Below are 20,870 nucleotides of genomic sequence, written 5' to 3'. Positions count from 1 at the left end.
GGGGACGGTTTACACATACACTAAATTAGTATTTGGTAGCATTGCCTTTAAATGGTTTAACTTGGGTCAAATGTTTCAGGTAGATATCCACAAGCTTCCAACAATAAGTTGGGTGAATTTTGGTCAATTCCTCCTGACAGAGCTGGTGTTACTGAGTCAGGTTTGTAGGCCTCCTTACTCGCACACACTTTTTCAATTCTGCCCACAAATGTTCTATAGGACTGAGGTCAGGGCTTTGTGATGGCCACTCCAATATCTTCACTTTGTTGTCCTTAAACTGTATAGTTTTTTTCAACCACGCCACAAATTTCTTGTTAACAAACTATAGTTTTGATAAGTTGGTTAAGACATCTACTTGGTGGATGACACAAGTAATTTTTCCAACAATTGTTTACAGTCAGATTATTTCACTTATAATTCACTGTATCACAATTACACTGGGTCAGAAGTTTACATTCACTAAGTTGACTGTGCCTTTAAACAGATTGGAAAATTCCAGAAAATTATGTCATGACTTTAGAAGTTTCTGACAGGCTAATTGACATCATTTGAGTCCATTGGAGGTGTACCTGTGGATGTATTTCAAGGACTACCTTCAAACTTAGTGCCTCTTTGCTTGACATCATGGGAAAATCAAAAGAAATCAGCGAAGAGCTCAGAAAAAAATTGTAGACCTCCACAAGTCTGGTTCATCCTTGGGAGCAATTTCCAAACGCCTGAAGGTTCCACCATCTGTACAAACAACAGTAAGTATAAACACCATGGGACCACGCAGCCGTCATACCGCTCAGGAAGGAGACGCGTTCTGTCTCCTAGAGATGAACGTTCTTTGGTGTGAAAAGCTTAAATCGGTTTGTAACTGCACATGGGGACAAAGATCGTACTTTTTGGAGAAATGTCCTCTGGTCTGATGAAACAAAAATTGTACTGTTTGGCATTAATGACCATCATTATGTTTGAAGGAAAAAGGGGGATGCTTTTAAGCTGAAGAACACCATCCCAAACGTGAAGCATGGGGGTGGCAGCATCATGTTATGGGGGTGCTTTGCTGCAGGAGGGACTGGTGCACTTCACAAAATACATCATAATGAAGGAAAATGATGTGGATATATTGAAGCAACATCTCAAGACATCAGTCAGGAAGTTGAGCTTGGTCACAAATTGGACTTCCAAATGGACAATGACCCCAAGCATATTTCCAAAGTTGTGGCAAAATGGCTTAAGTCTGAAGTTTACATACACTTAGGTTGGAGTCATTAAATCAATTTTTTATTATATTGTATAATAATAGTGAAAACATTAAACCTATGAAATAACATAGGTATGGAATCATGTAGTAACCAAAAAAAGTGTAAAATATATTTTACACTACATTTGAGATTTTTCAAAGTAGCCACCCTTTGCCTTGATGACAGCTTTGCACACACTTGGCATTCTCTCAACCAGCTTCAGGAGGTAGTCACCTGGAATGCTTTCTAACAGTCTTGAAGGAGTTTCCACATATGCTGATCACTTGTTGGCTGCTTTTCCTTCACTCTGCAGTCCAACTCATCCCAAACAGTCTCAATTGGTTTGAGTTTGGGTGATTGTGGAGGGCAAGTCATCTGATGCAGCACTCCACACTCTCCTTCTTGGTCAAATAGCCTGGAGGTGTGTTTTGGGTCATTGTCCTGTTGAAAAACAAATGACAGTCCCACTAAGTGCAAACCAGATGGGATGGCGTATCGCTGCAGAATGCTGTGGTAGCCATGCTGGTTAAGTGTGCCTTGAATTCTAAATATATCACAGACAGTGTAACCAGCAAAGCACCCAGACACCATCACACCTCCTCCTCCATGCTTCACGGTGGGAACCACACATGCGGAGATCATCCGTTTACCTACTCTGCGTCTCAAGGTGGTTGGAACCAAAAATCTAAAATTTGGACTCATCAGACCAAAGGACAGATTTCCCCCGGTCTAATGTCCATTGCTTGTGTTTCTTGGCCCAAGCAAGTCTCTTCTCATTATTGGTGTCCTTTAGTAGTGGTTTCTTTGCAGCAATTCGACCATGGCCTGATTCACGCAGTCTCCTCTGAACAGTTGATGTTGAGATGTGTCTGTTACTTGAATTCTGTGAAGCATTTATTTTGGGCAGTAATCTGTGGTGCAGTTAATTGCCCATTTCTGAGGCTGGTAACTCTAATGAATGTATCCTCTGCAGCAGAGGTAACTCTGGGTCTTCCTTTCCTGTGGTGGTCCTCATGAGAGCCAGTTTCATCAGAGCACTTGATGTTTTTTGCGACTGCACTTGAAGAAACTTTCAATGTTTTTGTCATTTTCCGGAATGACTGACCTTTGTGTCTTAAATAAATGATGGACTGTTGTTTCTCTTTGCTTATTTGCTTTTATAGACTGGTCTTTTAACAAATAGGTTTATCTTCTGTATACCAACCCTATCTAGTCACAACACAACTGATTGTCTCAAACACGTTAAATTCCACAAATGAACTTTTAACGAGGCACACCTGTTAATTGAAATGCATTCCAAGTTCCACCTCATGAAGCTGGTTGAGAGAATGCCACGAGTGTGCAAAGCTGTCATCAAGGCAAAGGGTGGTTACTTTGAAGAATCTAAAATATATTTTGATGTGTTTTACACTTTTGTGGTTACTACATGATTCCATATGTGTTATTTCATGGTTTTAATCTCTTCACTATTATTATACAATGTAGAAAATAGTACAAATCAAGATAAACCTTTGAATGAGTAGGTGTGTCCAAACTTTTGACTGGTACTGTATATATTTGATATTTGGGATGTATGGACATTATGGACAGTATGTGAATACAATTTGTAGTATATCTGATGAATATGTAGGATAGAAATAGTACATGTACAATAATAGTTGAATAGGATGGACTTGACTAGAATACAGTATATATATATGTTTTTATTTATTTACTTTTCTGCTCTTTTGCACACCAGTATCTCTACTTGCACATGTTCATCTGATAATTTATCACTCCAGTGTAAATCTGCTAAATTGTAATTATTCACCTACCTCCTCATGCATTTTGCACACAATGTATATAGACTCTTTTTTTCTACTGTGTTATTGACTTGTTTATTGTTTACTCCATGTGTAACTCTGTGTTGTCAGTTCACACTGCTTTGCTTAATCTTGGCCAGGTCGCAGTTGTAAATGAGAACTTGTTCTCAACTAGCCTACCTGGTTAAATAAAGGTGAAATAAATAAAATTAAAATAAAACATATGAAATGGGTAAAACAGTACGTAAACATTATTAAAGTGACCAGTGTTCCATTATAAAAGAGTTCAGTGTTCCATTATTAAAGTGACCAGTGTTCCATTATAAAAGAGTTCAGTGTTCCATTATTAAAGTGACCAGTGTTCCCTTATAAAATAGTTCAGTGTTCCATTATTAAAGTGACCAGTGTTCCATTATAAAAGAGTTCAGTGTTCCATTATTAAAGTGAACAGTGTTCCATGTCCATGTATATAGGGCAGTAGCCTCTAAGGTGCAGGGTTGAGTAACTGGGTGGTAGCCGGCTAGTAACAGTGACTAAGTTCAGGGCTGGGTACTGGATGGAGGCCAGCTAGTGATGGCTATTTAACAGTCTGATGGCCTTGAGATGGAAGCTGTTTTTCAGTCTCTTGGTCCCAGATTTGATGCTCCTGTACTAACCTTGCCTTCTGGGTGATAGCATGGTGAACAGGCAGTGGCTCAGGTGGCTGAGGTCCTTGATGATCTTCTTGGCCTTCCTGTGACACTGGGTGCTGTAGATATCCTGGAGGGCATGCTGTGTGCCCCCGGTGATGCGTTGGGCAGCCTGCACTACCCTCTGGAGAGCCCTGCAGATGGGGATGGTGCAGTTGTCGTACCAGGTGGTGATACAGCCCAACAGAATGCATCTGTAAAAGTATGTGAAGGTCTTAGGGTCCAAGCTGAATTTCTTCAACCTCCTGTTGCACCTTCTTCACACACGGTCTGTGTGGGTGGATCCTTTCAGAATGTCAGTGATGTATACGTCGAGGAACTTGAAGCTTTTCACCTTTTCCACTGCGGCCCGTCGATGTGGATTGGGGGTGCTCCCTCTGCTGTCTCCTGAAGTCCATGATCAGTTCCTTCATTTTGTTGACAATGAGGCAGAGGTTATTTTCTTGGCACCACTTCGCCAGGGCCCTCGTCTCTTCACTGTAGGCTGTCTCGCCGTTGTTGGTAATCAGGCCTACCACTGTTATGTCATCTACAAACTTGATGATTGAGTTGGAGGCATGCGTGGCCACGCAGTCATGGGTGAACAGTGAGTATATGAGGGGGCTGAGCACACACCCTTGTGGAACCCCCATGTTGAGGATCAGTGTACTGGAGGTGTTGTTGCCTACCTTCACCACCTAGTGGCCCATCAGGAAGTCCAAGACCCACTTGCACATGGCGTGGTTCAGACCCAGGCTCCTGAGCTTAATGGTGAACTTGGAGGGTACTATGGTGTTGAATGCTGAGTTCTATTCAATGTATTTTTCTTGTCCAGATGGGATAGGTCTGTGTGCAGTGTGATGGTGATTGCATCATCCATGGATCCAGCGGTATGCAAATTGCAGTGGGTCTAGGGTGTCGGGTAAGGTGGAGGTGATACGATCCTTAACTAGCCTCTCCAAGCACTTCATGATGACAGAAGTGAGTGCTATGGGGCGACAATCAATTAGTTCAGTTACCTTCGCTTTCTTGGGGACAGGAATAATGGTGGACATCTTGAAGCAAGTGGGGACAGCAGACTGGGATAAGGAGAGATTGAATATGTCCGTAAACACTCCAGCCAGCTGGTCTGCGCATGCTCTGAGGACGTGGCTAGGGATGCTGTTTGGGCCGGCAGCCTTGCAAGGGTTAACATGCATAAATGTCTTACTCACGTCGTCCACGGAGAACATACGGTCTTATCCTCAAAGCGAGCGAAGAAGGTGTTTTGCCTGTCTGGGAGCAAGACGTCGGTGACCGCGACATGGCTGGTTTCCCTTTGCAAGCTGTGATTGTCTGGATTCCCTACCATGCAAACACACATAGTTCTACCCAACACACAATTAGCTTAAAAAAACTATTAAATTAGCGTCAATTACAAGTCGTGAGGGACCAGCCATCAAATTCACTAAGGGGGCTGAGTGTGTAACACAATATCACAGGGATAATTACATGGAGTGGTTACAGCCATTACCGTACAGCCATTGATGGCTATGACAGCAACTGTTGCTTTCCTATCAAAGTCACGTCTGCAACTCAAATGGCACCCTATTCCCTATAGAGTGCACTACCTTTGAGCAGAGCCCTATATGGGCCCTGGTTAAAGGTACTGCACTTTATAGGTAATAGGGTGACATTTTGGGACGCAGCCCACCGTCCAGTGCATGAACAAAGGCATGTTGTTTGTCAAATCATGGAGGATGAAAATTGGATGATGGTACAATAGATTACCTGCAGTACTACAATACTGCAGAATGTACAGTAACCTTTCAAACAGCTTTTGTAATGGAATAGCCGAGATGGGTTCCATTCTAGAATGACCAAACCATGAGGCCACTCTGGTGCTGTACAGATCACTACAGTACAGTGCCATAAGTAGAACCAGTGACATTTCACACCCACTTTTTTGTAACAGTGTTTGACTGAACATCTTTAAATGAAGGTCTTTCATCTCTACAGGTGGGCATTCCACCACCCTCGCCCAGACCCCAAAAACCCAGCAATTCAAACTATCTACTTCAATCTGCAGGACCTCATGCAGGATCCTTACCTGATAAGCTACTGTAGCACACTGCTGTAGATATGGAAAGATTTGGATATGGAAAATAAAAAAAGGAAAGATATGTTTTCCTGCCTGGTGTTGCATTTGATGATGTTTTAGCCAGCCAAGAAATGTTCTCTAAGTACAATACAGTCAGAGATCAATCAGTAAACCTTGAGCTGGCAATTAATGGTTTCTCAGTGAAGCCTTAGAGAAGAGAAAACCAATGAGAAAACCAAGAGATTGCAATGTCTGTAAATGTGGACTATCTGACTTTGATCCTTCCTCAGACTTCAAAGCTCGCTCACTAATGTCAGGTCTAAGTGCTGACAAGATTCATATCCTTTGATTTATCATGTTTCGATAATGTGATGTAAATAGTATTGGTGATGGTAATACAGTGTATGTCTCGAAAAAACTCTCAGAAAACATAGGAATGCCTCTATTTTTATGGAAAAAACTCTCAGAAAGCATAAGAATGCCTCTATTTTTATGGAAACAACTCTCAGAAAGCATAGGAATGCCTCTATTTTTATGGAAAAAACTCTCAGAAAGCATAAGAATGCCTCTATTTTTCTCGAAAAAACTCTCAGAAAGCATAAGAATGCCTCTATTTTTCTGGAAAAACTCTCAGAAAGCATAAGAATGCCTCTATTTTTCTGGAAAAAAACTCTCAGAAAGCATAAGAATGACTCTATTTTTCTGGAAAAACTCTCAGAAAGCATAAGAATGCCTCTATTTTTCTGGAAAAAAACTCTCAGAAAGCATAAGAATGCTTCTATTTTTCTGGAAAAAACTCTCAGAAAGCATAAGAATGCCTCTATTTTTCTGGAAAAAAACAATCCCTAAAGAGTTCACGTTGATAACCCGCATCCCTCCTCATGGTTTGGAGATGTTTGATGTGTATATTTTGCAAGAGAAGTGGGCACAGGGACTGTGGCACGGGAGAAAGAGAGGAAGACGCTAGCAGGCATGATGCATGGCCCAGTGATTGCTTCATCACCACTCTGTCAGGCCTGCTTAAGACCCCTTGTTCTTAATTCCCCATTGTCTTGTCCAATAGAGAAGTTCAGCTGGTTTTACATTGGCTGTTGGGGTAAACACTCAAGCTGTGTCTCAAAAACTACCCTATTTCCTTTGTAATGCATAGGGAATAGGGTGCCATATCGGATGCGGCCTCGGACTAGAGACAGGGCTGAGTAACTGTGTGGCTCAGTGAGTTATCTGATGTGAGCTGCTGTTGTTGTTGCACAGTCTCTAATCTGAACTAACAAAGCATTGTGCTGTATTTCTGCCATTGATGTGTCTCACGATCAAGGCTGTGGGATTTCTGAAGTATAACACGGCTCTTGGTTCAGTCAAAATGTTGTCAAAATGTCTACCTGTGCACTGAGACAAAATAAAACATCAATCTACATTAAATACAGTAATTTGCATGAGTCTGCAGTACAGTGAAGTAGCTAATTAGTCACATCACTTGTCTGCATCAGATCAAGTTTTAATTTCTTTATTTACATTTGAAAAACACATTCAATGACATTTAACACTAACCAATATTTCATTCATGTGATTTAAGATGAAATACAGTTGATGTCAAACATAGTCAGTCTGAATAAAGGGAGTGATGGAGAGAGGGGATTTTCAGAGGAGCTATTACAGTAGGAGGAGCTATTACAGTAGGAGGAGCTATTACAGTAGGAGGGGCTATTACAGTAGGAGGAGCTATTACAGTAGCTGCTTCCACTAGGCATGCATGTATCTGCCTCTGGAAAAAGCCCTGTCAATCTTCAAAGACCAAAAAATAACCAAGAGAGAGGGAGTTACTTAAGACCAGATAAATCGCTGGGGTTTGCAAATCAGAGCACTGAGATTAAAATTAAAATATGTAAATCAGAAAAGAAAAATAAACCAGAAGAACAAAGTAAATAGAGAAATCGATATGGTCGTGCCATGCATACCTACACGTACGCTACGGTCACAAGATGCAGGCCTCCTAATTTTCCCTAGAATTTCTAAGCAAACAGCTGGAGGCAGGGCTTTCTCCTATAGAGCTACATTTTTATGGAATGGTCTGCCTACCCATGTGAGAGACACAGACTCGGTCTCAACCTTTAAGTCTTTACTGAAGACTCATCTCTTCAGTAGGTCCTATGATTGAGTGTAGTCTGGCCCAGGGGTGTGAAGGGGAATGGCAAGGCACTGTGTGGACGAACCGCCCTTGCTGTCTCTGCCTGGCCAGCTCCCCTCTCTCCACTGGGATTCTCTTTCTCTAACTCTATTACGGGGGCTGAGTCACTGGCTCTCTAGTGCTCTTCTATGCTGTCCCTAGGAGGGGTTGAGAGTGGGTTGAGTCACTGACGTGATCTTCCTGTCCTGTTTTGTACCCCCTCGAGCTTGTGCGGTGGAGGAGATCTTTGTGGGCTATATTCAGTAAGTTGGTGGTCTGTTGACTCTCTAGTGGTTTGGAGGCTGTGCTTTGGCAAAATGGGTGTGGTTATATCCTGCCTGGTTTCCCCCCTCCCCCATCTCATCCTCCATTATCTATGCAGCGAAAGTCTATGTGCCAGGGGGCTAGCGTCCGTCTGTTATATCTGGTGTAATTCTCCTGTCTTCTCTGGTGTCCTGTGTGAATTAAGTATGCTCCCTCTAATTCTCTCCCTCCCCTCCCAGAGGACCTGAGTGCTAGGACCATGCCTCAGGACTACCTGGCCTGATGATTCCTGGCTGTCCCCAGTCCACCTGGTCGTGCTGCTGCTCCAGTTTCAACTGTTCTGCATGTGGCTAGGAAGCCTGACCTGTTCACCGGATGTGCTGTTTTCGACGGTCTCTCTCTCTCTACCGCACCTGCTGTCTCAACCTCTGAATGCTCGACTATGAAAAGTCAACTGACATTTACTCCTGAGTTACTGACCTGTTGCAATACGTTTGATTTATTTATTGAGTGATTGTTATGACCGATAATGAGGAAAATTCACATTTTCACTATAGTGACTCATTGCCTTCCAGTAGACTTATTCCGACAAGAACAAAGAGTTTACAAATCAATACATGCAGCAGAGCATCAACGTCTGTCTGATTTTAAACTAACCAAACATATAAACACATAAATGGATGTTTGAAGTTGTTTGAATTTTGATGGATCAAAGGTCTCATTTGTGATTTGTTGTGTGAAATGCTTTGTTTAACTGCACTAAACATTGTGAATAGATGCGTGAACTTGTGTGTTTTTGTTTGTGAGCAAGCAGCTCCACAGTACTGCAGTAGGAGGTGGAAAGAACTGAACAGATGTTCAGAGGGCAATAGAGCCCTCTCATGCCCCCAGGGTACACTGTGTGTAACGTACCTTGTGATTGGTCCATGAGTCCCAGTGTACCCTGTGTGTAACATACCCTGTGATTGGTCTATGTGTCCCAGGGTACCCTGTGTGTAACATACCTTGTGACAGTGTACCCTGTGTGTAACATCAATTGTGATTGGTCCATGTGTCCCAGTGTACCCTGTGTGTAACATACATTGTGATTGGTCCATGTGTCTCAGGGTACCCTGTGTGTAACGTACCTTGTGATTGGCCCAAGTATCCCAGTGTACCCTGTCTGTAACATATATTGTGATTGGTCCATGTGTCCCAGGGTACCCTGTATGTAACATGCCTTGTGATTGGTCCATGTGTCCCAGGGTCTCGATCTGCTCCACCAGGTCGTTGGAGTTCCACTGGCTCATCCCCAGGAGGATGGCACTCTTCCCCTCCAGCACATCTGCTAGGACAAACAGACACCCAGGGAGGAGGGTTACAATCTGTCTGTTGGGGGACACAGACACACAGGGGGGAGGGTTACAATCTGTCTGTTGGGGGAAACAGACACACAGGGAGGAGTGTTACAATCTGTCTGTTGGGGGACACAGACACACAGGGAGGAGGGTTACAATCTGTCTGTTGGGGGACACAGACACACAGGGAGGAGGGTTACAATCTGTATGTTTGGGACACAGACACACAGAGAGGAGGGTTACAATCTGTATGTTGGGGGACACAGACACACAGGGAGGAGGGTTACAATCTGTCTGTTGGGGGACACAGACACACAGGGAGGAGGGTTACAATCTGTATGTTTGGGACACAGACACACAGGGAGGAGGGTTACAATCTGTATGTTGGGGGACACAGACACACAGGGAGGAGGGTTACAATCTGTCTGTTGGGGGACACAGACACACAGGGAAGAAGATTGACATTTACATGACATTTTAGTCATTTAGCAGACGTTTGTATCCAGAGCGACTCACAGGAGCAATTAGTGTTAAGTGCCTTGCTCAAGGGCACATCAACAGACTTTTCACCGAGTTGGCTCGGGGATTCGAACCAGGTTATTGGCGCAACGCAGCTACCTGCCGCCCACCATTACATTATTATAGAACCTAATCACATACTGTAGTTGATGCTGAGAACTGAACAGATTATCTGGTTGGTTAACACAGAGGAGAAGGGAAATCCAGAGAGATGCAGGAACAGGGACAGGGACACTGGGCACACACACACACATACAGGGACAGCAGTTAGAATCTCAGAACATAGACATACAAAGATCGGGTTAAGTGGCTGGATGCCACAAAAAAAATCTATATTTGGTTCTGTCAATACAGTCATTTCCATAGTTTATTTCTGTCCTTTGCTACATTTCCCCAAGTTTAGCCAAAACCAGACACGGCAGCTGTGGAAGAGATGACATCAGTGACACATGGCATGTAACTACCAATCAGAGGATACTCAGACTCCCATTGTACCATCATCAGAGCAAAGTTGAAGTGACAGCGTGATGTGCAAATGATGAGCATGAGCCATGGTCAAAGGGGATGTATGCTGTGATGATTATTCTGGGCTGCTGCAGTCACAGTACCATGGTCAAAGGGGTTGTCTGTGGTGATGATTATTCTGGGCTGCTGCAGTCACAGTACCATGGTCAGAGTGGTTGTCTGCTGTGATGATTATTCTGGGCTGCTGCAGTCACAGTACCATGGTCAGAGTGGTTGTCTGCTGTGATGGTTGTTCTGGGCTGCTGCAGTCACAGTACCATGGTCAGAGTGGTTGTCTGCTGTGATGGTTGTTCTGGGCTGCTGCAGTCACAGTACCATGGTCAGAGTGGTTGTCTGCTGTGATGGTTGTTCTGGGCTGCTGCAGTCACAGTACCATGGTCAGAGTGGTTGTCTGCTGTGATGATTATTCTGGGCTGCTGCAGTCACAGTACCATGGTCAGAGTGGTTGTCTGCTGTGATGGTTGTTCTGGGCTGCTGCAGTCACAGTACCATGGTCAGAGTGGTTGTCTGCTGTGATGGTTGTTCTGGGCTGCTGCAGTCACAGTACCATGGTCAGAGTGGTTGTCTGCGGTGATGATTATTCTGGGCTGCTGCAGTCACAGTACCATGGTCAGAGTGGTTGTCTGCTGTGATGATTATTCTGGGCTGCTGCAGTCACAGTACCATGGTCAGAGTGGTTGTCTGCGGTGATGATTATTCTGGGCTGCTGCAGTCACAGTACCATGGTCAGAGTGGTTGTCTGCTGTGATGATTATTCTGGGCTGCTGCAGTCACAGTACCATGGTCAGAGTGGTTGTCTGCTGTGATGATTATTCTGGGCTGCTGCAGTCACAGTACCATGGTCAGATGGTAGTCGTTGATGGGGCGGCTCGTAAAGACAGTGACACACAATGTCCAATACACTGCTCTTTCTCTCTCTCTCTCTCTCTCTCTCTCTCTCTCTCTCTCTCTCTCTCTCTCTCTCTCTCTCTCTCTCTCTTTTTTCTCTCTTTCTCTCACACCCACACATGCCTGGCATCTCAGAGTGGCTTTGACACTGTTCTGCCTGTCCACTCTGATCACACTGACATGCCTACTGGTCACTGTCTGTCTCTATAGCCCTTTATCTTCCTTCTCTTCCTCTTTCTCTGTCTGTCTCTGTTGATGCTAACCCACACACACACATGCAAAAATACACTAAATGTGTTGAGGCAGGGAAGCGTGCAGGTTTTAACCAAGCACTGAGAATGCACTGACTCATCTCCCAGAGAGCAGCACTGATGAGAGCAACTTACAGACACAATGGAAGAACACAACGCCTGTGAGGTGTGAAACATGCTTAAAGTAGAGAGAGGAACACAACAGAAAGCCTGGCACTCCGAGCAGAGGAAGGAAGATTTTAGCTATGCAAACAGATCAAATATACAAGCAGCCAGAACCAAATAACACAGACAAAATAAAAACCTCCACCGCCCAGTGCCAAGAGGATCAGAAGGAAAGCCAAAATAAAGCAGCATCTCATTCAGATTCAGAGAGAGAAGGAATGAATGAAGGATGTGATTGCCCTGTAACTGACAGCCCTAGATGAGCAAGAAGAGAGTAGGAGGGATGCAGGATCGTCCAACAACCTGACAGTACGGAGAGCGAGGGAGAGAAGGAAGACAGTGATTGTATAGAGCAGGAGGTATACAGCCAGAACGGATGTCAACTCTGGATGACAATAATCACTATGTCAACAACATCATCATGGTTCTAAACAGGACAGCACAACAGTATCCACTGTAGCCTAGCTACAGCATATGATAATGGTCATTGCATAACTTTGATTTGCAAGTATAATTGAATACGGGTGTAAAAGTAGAGCTAGAGTCGATCAGGACATGACATTATAAAGGCTGTGGAAGATGGATAGCATATAGGAGAAGCGAAAGTAGCCCACTGGTATGAATAGAGGAGCAGATGTTTGGGGAGGAAGAGATGATAAATAGGTAGAAGGGAAAGGAAGAGACAGACATTAGTTTAAGTCGCTAACCAACTAAAAAGACCTAGAACAGTGACTCACACAGGCTCAATTCAACAAACAAACCTTAGCTACTTTACATCCACAACACAACTAATTACTCAATGTCAAGTGAGTATTTGCAGCACAAAAGAAAGTGTGGAGAACACAGCACACTATTTACAAGACAAAGACTGTAAGACATTGCAAAAGTATTCATCTGTTTAAAACATTGCTAAAAGCGTCTTAGCCTACACCTACTGTGACCAAGCCTGGCGCAACAGTGAAGACATTCACAAACAAAAATATGAACGCAACATGCAACAACTTCAATGATATTACTGAGTTACAGTTCATATAAGGAAATCAGTCAATCATTTTTCTATTAGGCCCTAATCTATGACTTTCATATGAATGGGCAGGGGCGCAGCCATGGGTGGGCTTGGCAGGACATAGGCCCCCCGACTGGGGAGCCAGGCCCAGCCTTGGGAAGAGGGCTTTATTACAGACAGAAATACTCTTCAGTTTCATGAGCTGTCCGGTTGACTGGTCTCAGACGATCCTGCAGGTGAAGGAGCCGGGTTTGTTGAGGTCCTAGGCAGGTTGGACGTACTGAAAAATTCTCGACAACAACCATGGAAGCGACGTACGGTAGAGAAATTGACTTTACATTCTCTGGCAACATCTTTGGTGGACATTCCTGCAGTCAGCATGCCAAATGAACGCTCCCTCAAAACCTGAGTCATCTGTGGCAATATGTTGTGTGACAGAACTGCACATTTTAGAGTGGTCTTTTATTGTCCCCAGCACAAGGTGCACCTGTGTAATGATCAAGCTGTTTAATCAGCATCTTGATATGCCACACCTGTCAGGTGGATGGGTTATCTTGGAAAAGGAGAAATGTTCACTAACAGGGATGTAAACAAATTTGCTCACAAAATTTGACAGGAATAAGCTTTTTGTGTGTATGGAAAATATATGGGATCTTTTATTTCAGCTCATGAAACATTACATGTTGCGTTTATATTTCTGATTAGTATACATGAGGAATGGATCCTGCTAAAAAAACATATCTTTCTACAGATGGCACCGTGTCTACCCGGGGCACATCCACAATTCACATTTTTTATCCCACTTTCAAAGCATGCTTGTCAAGCAGGAGAGAGATAGGAGACGTGAAAGATTGGAATTGAAGAGACAGTCAGCCAAATCTCTATGTAGGCTGAAAAACCTCTTTCCCTGTTGTTGGCTCTAAATGCATGAGACCAAATTGCTGCCCTCACTAATAGCAGGTTACACTGCACAACCAGGTAAATGTGTAAACAACATATGAGGTAGGTAAGGAGTTTTAAATAGAATGTTCCAATCAGGGAGTGTGAGCCTCAGTGCAGCACAGGTCTGGCTTGCTTACGCTTGTTTTCCATTTTCAGCAGTGTATGACCCCAGTAAGTCACTACCAGCATGGGTCAAGTGACAACAAACAATTACATGGAAAACCAGTGGCATGGTGTCTGTTGGCTGTATGTAAATGTCAAGTAAATGCAGCAAGATACATTCTGAAAGCCCAAGCCTCCCATCACTAGTGCTGTTACAATATATTCCGACAAAATGCAGCCACATTCATTTCAAAGTACAAGAAGTGTTTGAGTACAGTGCCATGGTAATACATTAGTAATGGGTCTGCAGTGGTAGCCTACGATAATGGGAAAAGCAATCTGTCTCCAGCAGCCATTTATTACCAATTTAAACCCAACAGTAAATATGATCTGTATTAGGCCCAGTCTGACAAATTCAACTCATTATTCAAATTCATGTAATCAGATAACAAATCAGGATTAACGCAGAATAAATTGGTCAACACCACACGTCAATAAGCATGGTGACAGTTGAGCTGGCATAGGCTTGCCTGCATGGTCCGCCTGGAATGGAGAGCACTCACTCAGAACGATGGGAGATTTTCCTCACTCTGGTGGATACAGCTGATGGCTTGTGAAGATACAGAGTCATTGGTAAAAGGGGGGGGGTGTATGAATATGGAAGCTGTCTGGTGTGCAAAGTGTGGAAAAGGTGCATCTCTCTGTCTCTCAAAGCAAAGTCTATTACTCCATCCATCTCCATAATGCTGAGAGCCAAGCACAGAGCCTCTAAACCTTTGTTGATTCCTTAAGATACATTAAAGGGATGAGGTGAGACCTAGTGAGCATGAACAGCATGCTAAGTCACAACGGTGGCAGACACAGCCAGGCAAAGGCAAAGCATTGCCTGGGAGAGTCCACATCTTATTGAAGGCATATAAAATGAAGGACAAGTTGATTGACATGGTCTTGATTGTGTAACCTTTATTTAACTAAGGCTTGACATACTCTAACACATTGTTTCTATTCGTATTCATGCTACGTCCTATCAAACTGCGTGATCATATAAAAAGGAAATGGAATGAGAATTAGTCAACGCTGTGCTACAGTGAGAATACTCAGTTAATTGAATCCAGGCAAAATGACAGATAAGTTAATAAACCTAGACTAAAACTGATTCATACCTCATGAATAATATAAATATATGAACTTGTATTTGTTTGCTGTCATCAGGGGCACTATATATACTCAGGTCTACTCAGATAGTGATAAATCTTGCACTGCAGATATCGAGCCAACTAGAAAATATAGTGCTCTTGAAAAATTATTACTAAATCTACCCCTTCCAATCTCATTCCAATCTTCTCTCAGTATAGCAGCCTCGTCTGAGGACACTGTGGCAGAGACGTTGTCTTACGTCAGAAAGCATGACGTCTCCATCTGAGGGACGAGCGCCATGCAGGAGAGACGCCACCTGATGAGAAAACAATGGTGGCAGAGATGGACACACCAAATCATCAAGACAAACATATTATGTTATAGAGGTCTTGATCAGCCCTGTCCGTCTGGGAAGGTGAGTAAACACTGTGATTCAGTCAACAACGTCAACAGACAGCTTCCAGTCATTCACGGCCGTCACAGAGCTGTGATCCCGTCACACTGTCACACAGACAGACACCAATGTGTCGCCTTCTGACCCAGTATGTCATGTTTGTCATTTATTATCATGTCTTGTCCCTGTGCTCCCCATGCTATTCGTTTCCCTCTGCTGGTCTTATTTGGTTCTTTCCCTCCTTCTATCCCTCTCTCTCCCCCTCCCTCTCTCACTCTCTCGCTCTCTCTTCTCTCTATCGTTCCGTTCCTGCTCCCAGCTGTTCCTATTCCCCTAATCATCATTTAGTCTTCCCACACCTGTTCCCGATCCTTTCCCCTGATTAGAGTCCCTATTTATTCCTTTGTGATCCGTTCCTGTCCCGTCGGTTCCTTGTTTTGTATTCACCATGCTGTGATTGTGTTTCGCCCTGTCCTGTCGTGTTTTTTGCCTTCATCAGATGCTGCGTGTGAGCAGGTGGCTCTATCAACTACGGCCTGCGCCTACCCGAAGCGACCTGCAGTCTGTGGCCGCTTCTCTAGTTATTCCCCTCTACAGACTAGAGGATTTTTGTTATTCCCTGTTTGGATTTAAATAAACTCTGTTTCTGTTAAGTCGCTTTTGGGTCCTCTTTCACCTGCATGACAGAAGGAACCGACCAAGGAATGGACCCAGCGACTTCAGACGCTCGTTACACGCCGTCGAGATCCAAGGAGCCATGCTCGGCAGACACGAGCAGGAATTGTCTGCTGCTCGCCATGCCGTGGAGAACCTGGCCGCTCAGGTTTCCGACCTCTCTGGACAGTTCCAGAGTCTACGTCTCGTGCCACCTGTTACTTCCTGGCCTGCCGAGCCTCCAGAACCTAGGGTTAATAACCCACCTTGCTACTCCGGGCAGCCCACTGAGTGCCGCTCCTTTCTCACGCAGTGTGAGATTGTGTTCTCTCTCCAACCCAACACATACTCTAGAGAGAGAGCTCGGGTTGCTTACGTCATTTCACTCCTTACTGGCCGGGCTCGAGAATGGGGCACAGCTATCTGGGAGGCAAGGGCTGATTGCTCTAACAAATTCCAGAACTTTAAAGAGGAGATGATTCGGGTTTTTGACCGTTCAGTTTTTGGTGGGGAGGCTTCTAGGGCCCTGGCTTCCTTATGCCAAGGTGAACGGTCCATAACGGATTATTCCATTGAGTTTCGCACTCTTGCTGCCTCTAGTGAGTGGAACGAGCCGGCGCTGCTCGCTCGTTTTCTGGAGGGACTCCACGCAGTGGTTAAGGATGAGATTCTCTCCCGGGAGGTTCCTTCAGATGTGGACTCTTTGATTGCTCTCGCCATCCGCATAGAACGACGGGTAGATCTTCGTCACCGGGCTCGTGGAAGAGAGCTCGCATCAACGGTGTTTCCCTGCTCCGCATCGCAACCATCTCCCTCCTCTGGCTTTGAGACTGAGCCCATGCAGCTGGGAGGGATTCGCATCTCGAATAAGGAGAGGGAACGGAGGATCACCAACCGCCTGTGCCTCTATTGCGGAGTTGCTGGACATTTTGTTAATTCATGTCCAGTAAAAGCCAGAGCTCATCTGTAAGCGGAGGGCTACAGGTGAGCGCAACTACTCAAGTCTCTCCATCAAGGTCCTGTACTACTTTGTCGGTCCACCTACGCTGGACCGGTTCGGGTGCTACATGTAGTGCCTTGATAGACTCTGGGGCTGAGGGTTGTTTCATGGACGAAGCATGGGTTCGGAAACATGACATTCCTTTCAGAGAGTTAGATAAGCCTACGCCCATGTTCGCCTTAGATGGTAGTCATCTTCCCAGTATCAGATTTGAGACACTACCTTTAACCCTCACAGTATCTGGTAACCACAGTGAGACTATTTCTTTTTTGATTTTCCGTTCACCGTTTACACCTGTTGTTTTGGGTCATCCCTGGCTAGTATGTCATAATCCTTCTATTAATTGGTCTAGTAATTCTATCCTATCCTGGAACGTTTCTTGTCATGTGAAGTGTTTAATGTCTGCCATCCCTCCCGTTTCTTCTGTCCCTACTTCTCAGGAGGAACCTGGCGATTTGACAGGAGTGCCGGAGGAATATCATGATCTGCGCACGGTCTTCAGTCGGTCCCGAGCCAACTCCCTTCCTCCTCACCGGTCGTATGATTGTAGTATTGATCTCCTTCCGGGGACCACTCCTCCTCGAGGTAGACTATACTCTCTGTCGGCTCCCGAACGTAAGGCTCTCGAGGATTATTTGTCTGTGTCTCTTGACGCCGGTACCATAGTGCCTTCTTCTTCTCCGGCCGGGGCGGGGTTCTTTTTTGTTAAGAAGAAGGACAGTACTCTGCGCCCCTGCGTGGATTATCGAGGGCTGAATGACATAACGGTTAAGAATCGTTATCCGCTTCCCCTTATGTCATCAGCCTTCGAGATTCTGCAGGGAGCCAGGTGCTTTACTAAGTTGGACCTTCGTAACGCTTACCATCTCGTGCGCATCAGAGAGGGGGACGAGTGGAAAACGGCGTTTAACACTCCGTTAGGGCATTTTGAGTACCGGGTTCTGCCGTTCGGTCTCGCCAATGCGCCAGCTGTTTTTCAGGCATTAGTTAATGATGTTCTGAGAGACATGCTGAACATTTTTGTTTTTGTCTATCTTGACGATATCCTGATTTTTTCTCCGTCACTCGAGATTCATGTTCAGCACGTTCGACGTGTTCTACAGCGCCTTTTAGAGAATTGTCTCTACGTAAAGGCTGAGAAGTGCTCTTTTCATGTCTCCTCCGTTACTTTTCTCGGTTCCGTTATTTCCGCTGAAGGCATTCAGATGGATTCCGCTAAGGTCCAAGCTGTCAGTGATTGGCCCGTTCCAAGGTCACGTGTCGAGTTGCAGCGCTTTTAGGTTTCGCTAATTTCTATCGGCGTTTCATTCGTAATTTCGGTCAAGTTGCTGCCCCTCTCACAGCTCTTACTTCTGTCAAGACGTGTTTTAAGTGGTCCGGTTCCGCCCAGGGAGCTTTTGATCTTCTAAAAGAACGTTTTACGTCCGCTCCTATCCTCGTTACTCCTGACGTCACTAGACAATTCATTGTCGAGGTTGACGCTTCAGAGGTAGGCGTGGGAGCCATTCTATCCCAGCGCTTCCAGTCTGACGATAAGGTTCATCCTTGCGCTTATTTTTCTCATCGCCTGTCGCCATCTGAGCGCAACTATGATGTGGGTAACCGTGAACTGCTCGCCATCCGCTTAGCCCTAGGCGAATGGCGACAGTGGTTGGAGGGGCGACCGTTCCTTTTGTCGTTTGGACAGACCATAAGAACCTTGAGTACATCCGTTCTGCCAAACGACTTAATGCCCGTCAAGCTCGTTGGGCGTTGTTTTTCGCTCGTTTCGAGTTTTGATTTCTTACCGTCCGGGTAGCAAGAACACCAAGCCTGATGCCTTATCCCGTCTGTTTAGTTCTTCTGTGGCTTCTACTGATCCCGAGGGGATTCTTCCTTATGGGCGTGTTGTCGGGTTCAGTTGACAGGTTAAGCAAGCACTCACGCACACTGCGTCGCCGCGCGCTGGCCGTTGTCCTCGGCCCCTGCGTGATTATCGAGGGCTGAATGACATAACGGTTAAGAATCATTCCCTTATGTCATCAGCCTTCGAGATTCTGCAGGGAGCCAGGTGCTTTACTAAGTTGGACCTTCGTAACGCTTACCATCTCGTGCGCATCAGAGAGGGGGACGAGTGGAAAACGGCGTTTAACACCCGTTAGGGCATTTTGAGTACCGGGTTCTGCCCTCGGTCTCGCCAATGCGCCAGCTGTTTTTCAGGCATTAGTTAATGATGTTCTGAGAGACATGCTGAACATTTTTGTTTTTGTCTATCTTTATCCTGATTTTTTCTCCGTCACTCGAGATTCATGTTGTCGACGTGTTCTACAGCGCCTTTTAGAGAATTGTCTCTACGTAAAGGCTGAGAAGTGCTCTTTTCATGTCTCCTCCGTTACTTTTCTCGGTTCCGTTATTTCCGCTGAAGGCATTCAGATGGATGCTAAGGTCCAAGCTGTCAGTGATTGGCCCGCTCCAAGGTCTGTCGAGTTGCAGCGCTTTTAGGTTTCGCTAATTTCTATCGGCGTTTCATTCGTAATTTCGGTCAAGTTGCTGCCCTCTCACAGCTCTTACTTCTGTCAAGACGTGTTTTAAGTGGTCCGGTTCCGCCCAGGAGCTTTTGATCTTCTAAAAGAACGTTTTACGTCCGCTCCTATCCTCGTTACTCCTGACGTCACTAGACAATTCATTGTCGAGGTTGACGCTTCAGAGGTAGGCGTGGGAGCCATTCTATCCCAGCGCTTCCAGTCTGACGATAAGGTTCATCCTTGCGCTTATTTTTCTCATCGCCTGTCGCCATCTGAGCGCAACTATGATGTGGGTAACCTGAACTGCTCGCCATCCGCTTAGCCCTAGGCGAATGGCGACAGTGGTTGGAGGGGGCGACCGTTCCTTTGTCGTTTGGACAGACCATAAGAACCTTGAGTACATCCGTTCTGCCAAACGACTTAATGCCCGTCAAGCTCGTTGGGCGTTGTTTTTCGCTCGTTTCGAGTTTGTGATTTCTTACCGTCCGGGTAGCAAGAACACCAAGCCTGATGCCTTATCCCGTCTGTTTAGTTCTTCTGTGGCTTCTACTGATCCCGAGGGGATTCTTCCTTATGGGCGTGTTGTCGGGTTAACAGTCTGGGGAATTGAAAGACAGGTTAAGCAAGCACTCACGCACACTGCGTCGCGCGCGCTTGTCCTAGTAACCTCCTTTCGTTCCTGTTTCCACTCGTCTGGCTGTTCTTCAGTGGGCTCACTCTGCCAAGTTAGCTGGTCATCCCGGTGTTCGAGGCACTCTTGCGTCTATTCGCCAGCGCTTTTGGTGGCCGACTCAGGAGCGTGACACGCGCCGCTTCGTGGCTGCTTGTTCGGACTGCGCGCAGACTAAGTCGGGTAACTCTCCTCCTGCCGGTCGTCTCAGACCGCTCCCCATTCCTTCTCGACCATGGTCTCACATTGCCTTAGACTTCATTACCGGTCTGCCTTTGTCTGCGGGGAAGACTGTGATTCTGACGGTTGTCGATAGGTTCTCTAAGGCGGCACATTTCATTCCCCTCGCTAAACTTCCTTCCGCTAAGGAGACGGCACAAATCATTATTGAGAATGTATTCAGAATTCATGGCCTCCCGTTAGACGCCGTTTCAGACAGAGGCCCGCAATTCACGTCACAGTTTTGGAGGGAGTTCTGTCGCTTGATTGGTGCGTCCGTCAGTCTCTCTTCCGGGTTTCATCCCCAGTCTAACGGTCAAGCAGAGAGGGCCAATCAGACGATTGGT

At 45.4% G+C, this 20,870-nt stretch overlaps 1 protein-coding gene across 1 annotated transcript in view; it reads right to left on the bottom strand.

Moving 5' to 3' along the window:
* The window catches only part of LOC124005435 (membrane-associated phosphatidylinositol transfer protein 3-like), a 181,133-nt gene that overhangs the window by 122,378 nt on the left and 37,885 nt on the right, over positions 1-20,870 (bottom strand). Inside the window, 1 exon segment of the mRNA XM_046314702.1 lies at positions 9,430-9,534. Coding sequence (XP_046170658.1) covers positions 9,430-9,534 — 105 coding nt within the window.

Source organism: Oncorhynchus gorbuscha, linkage group LG19, assembly GCF_021184085.1.
Source record: "Oncorhynchus gorbuscha isolate QuinsamMale2020 ecotype Even-year linkage group LG19, OgorEven_v1.0, whole genome shotgun sequence".
Lineage (NCBI taxonomy): Eukaryota > Metazoa > Chordata > Actinopteri > Salmoniformes > Salmonidae > Oncorhynchus > Oncorhynchus gorbuscha.
Note: the sequence above shows the minus strand (reverse complement) of the source record. Positions and strands in the feature narration are given on the sequence as shown.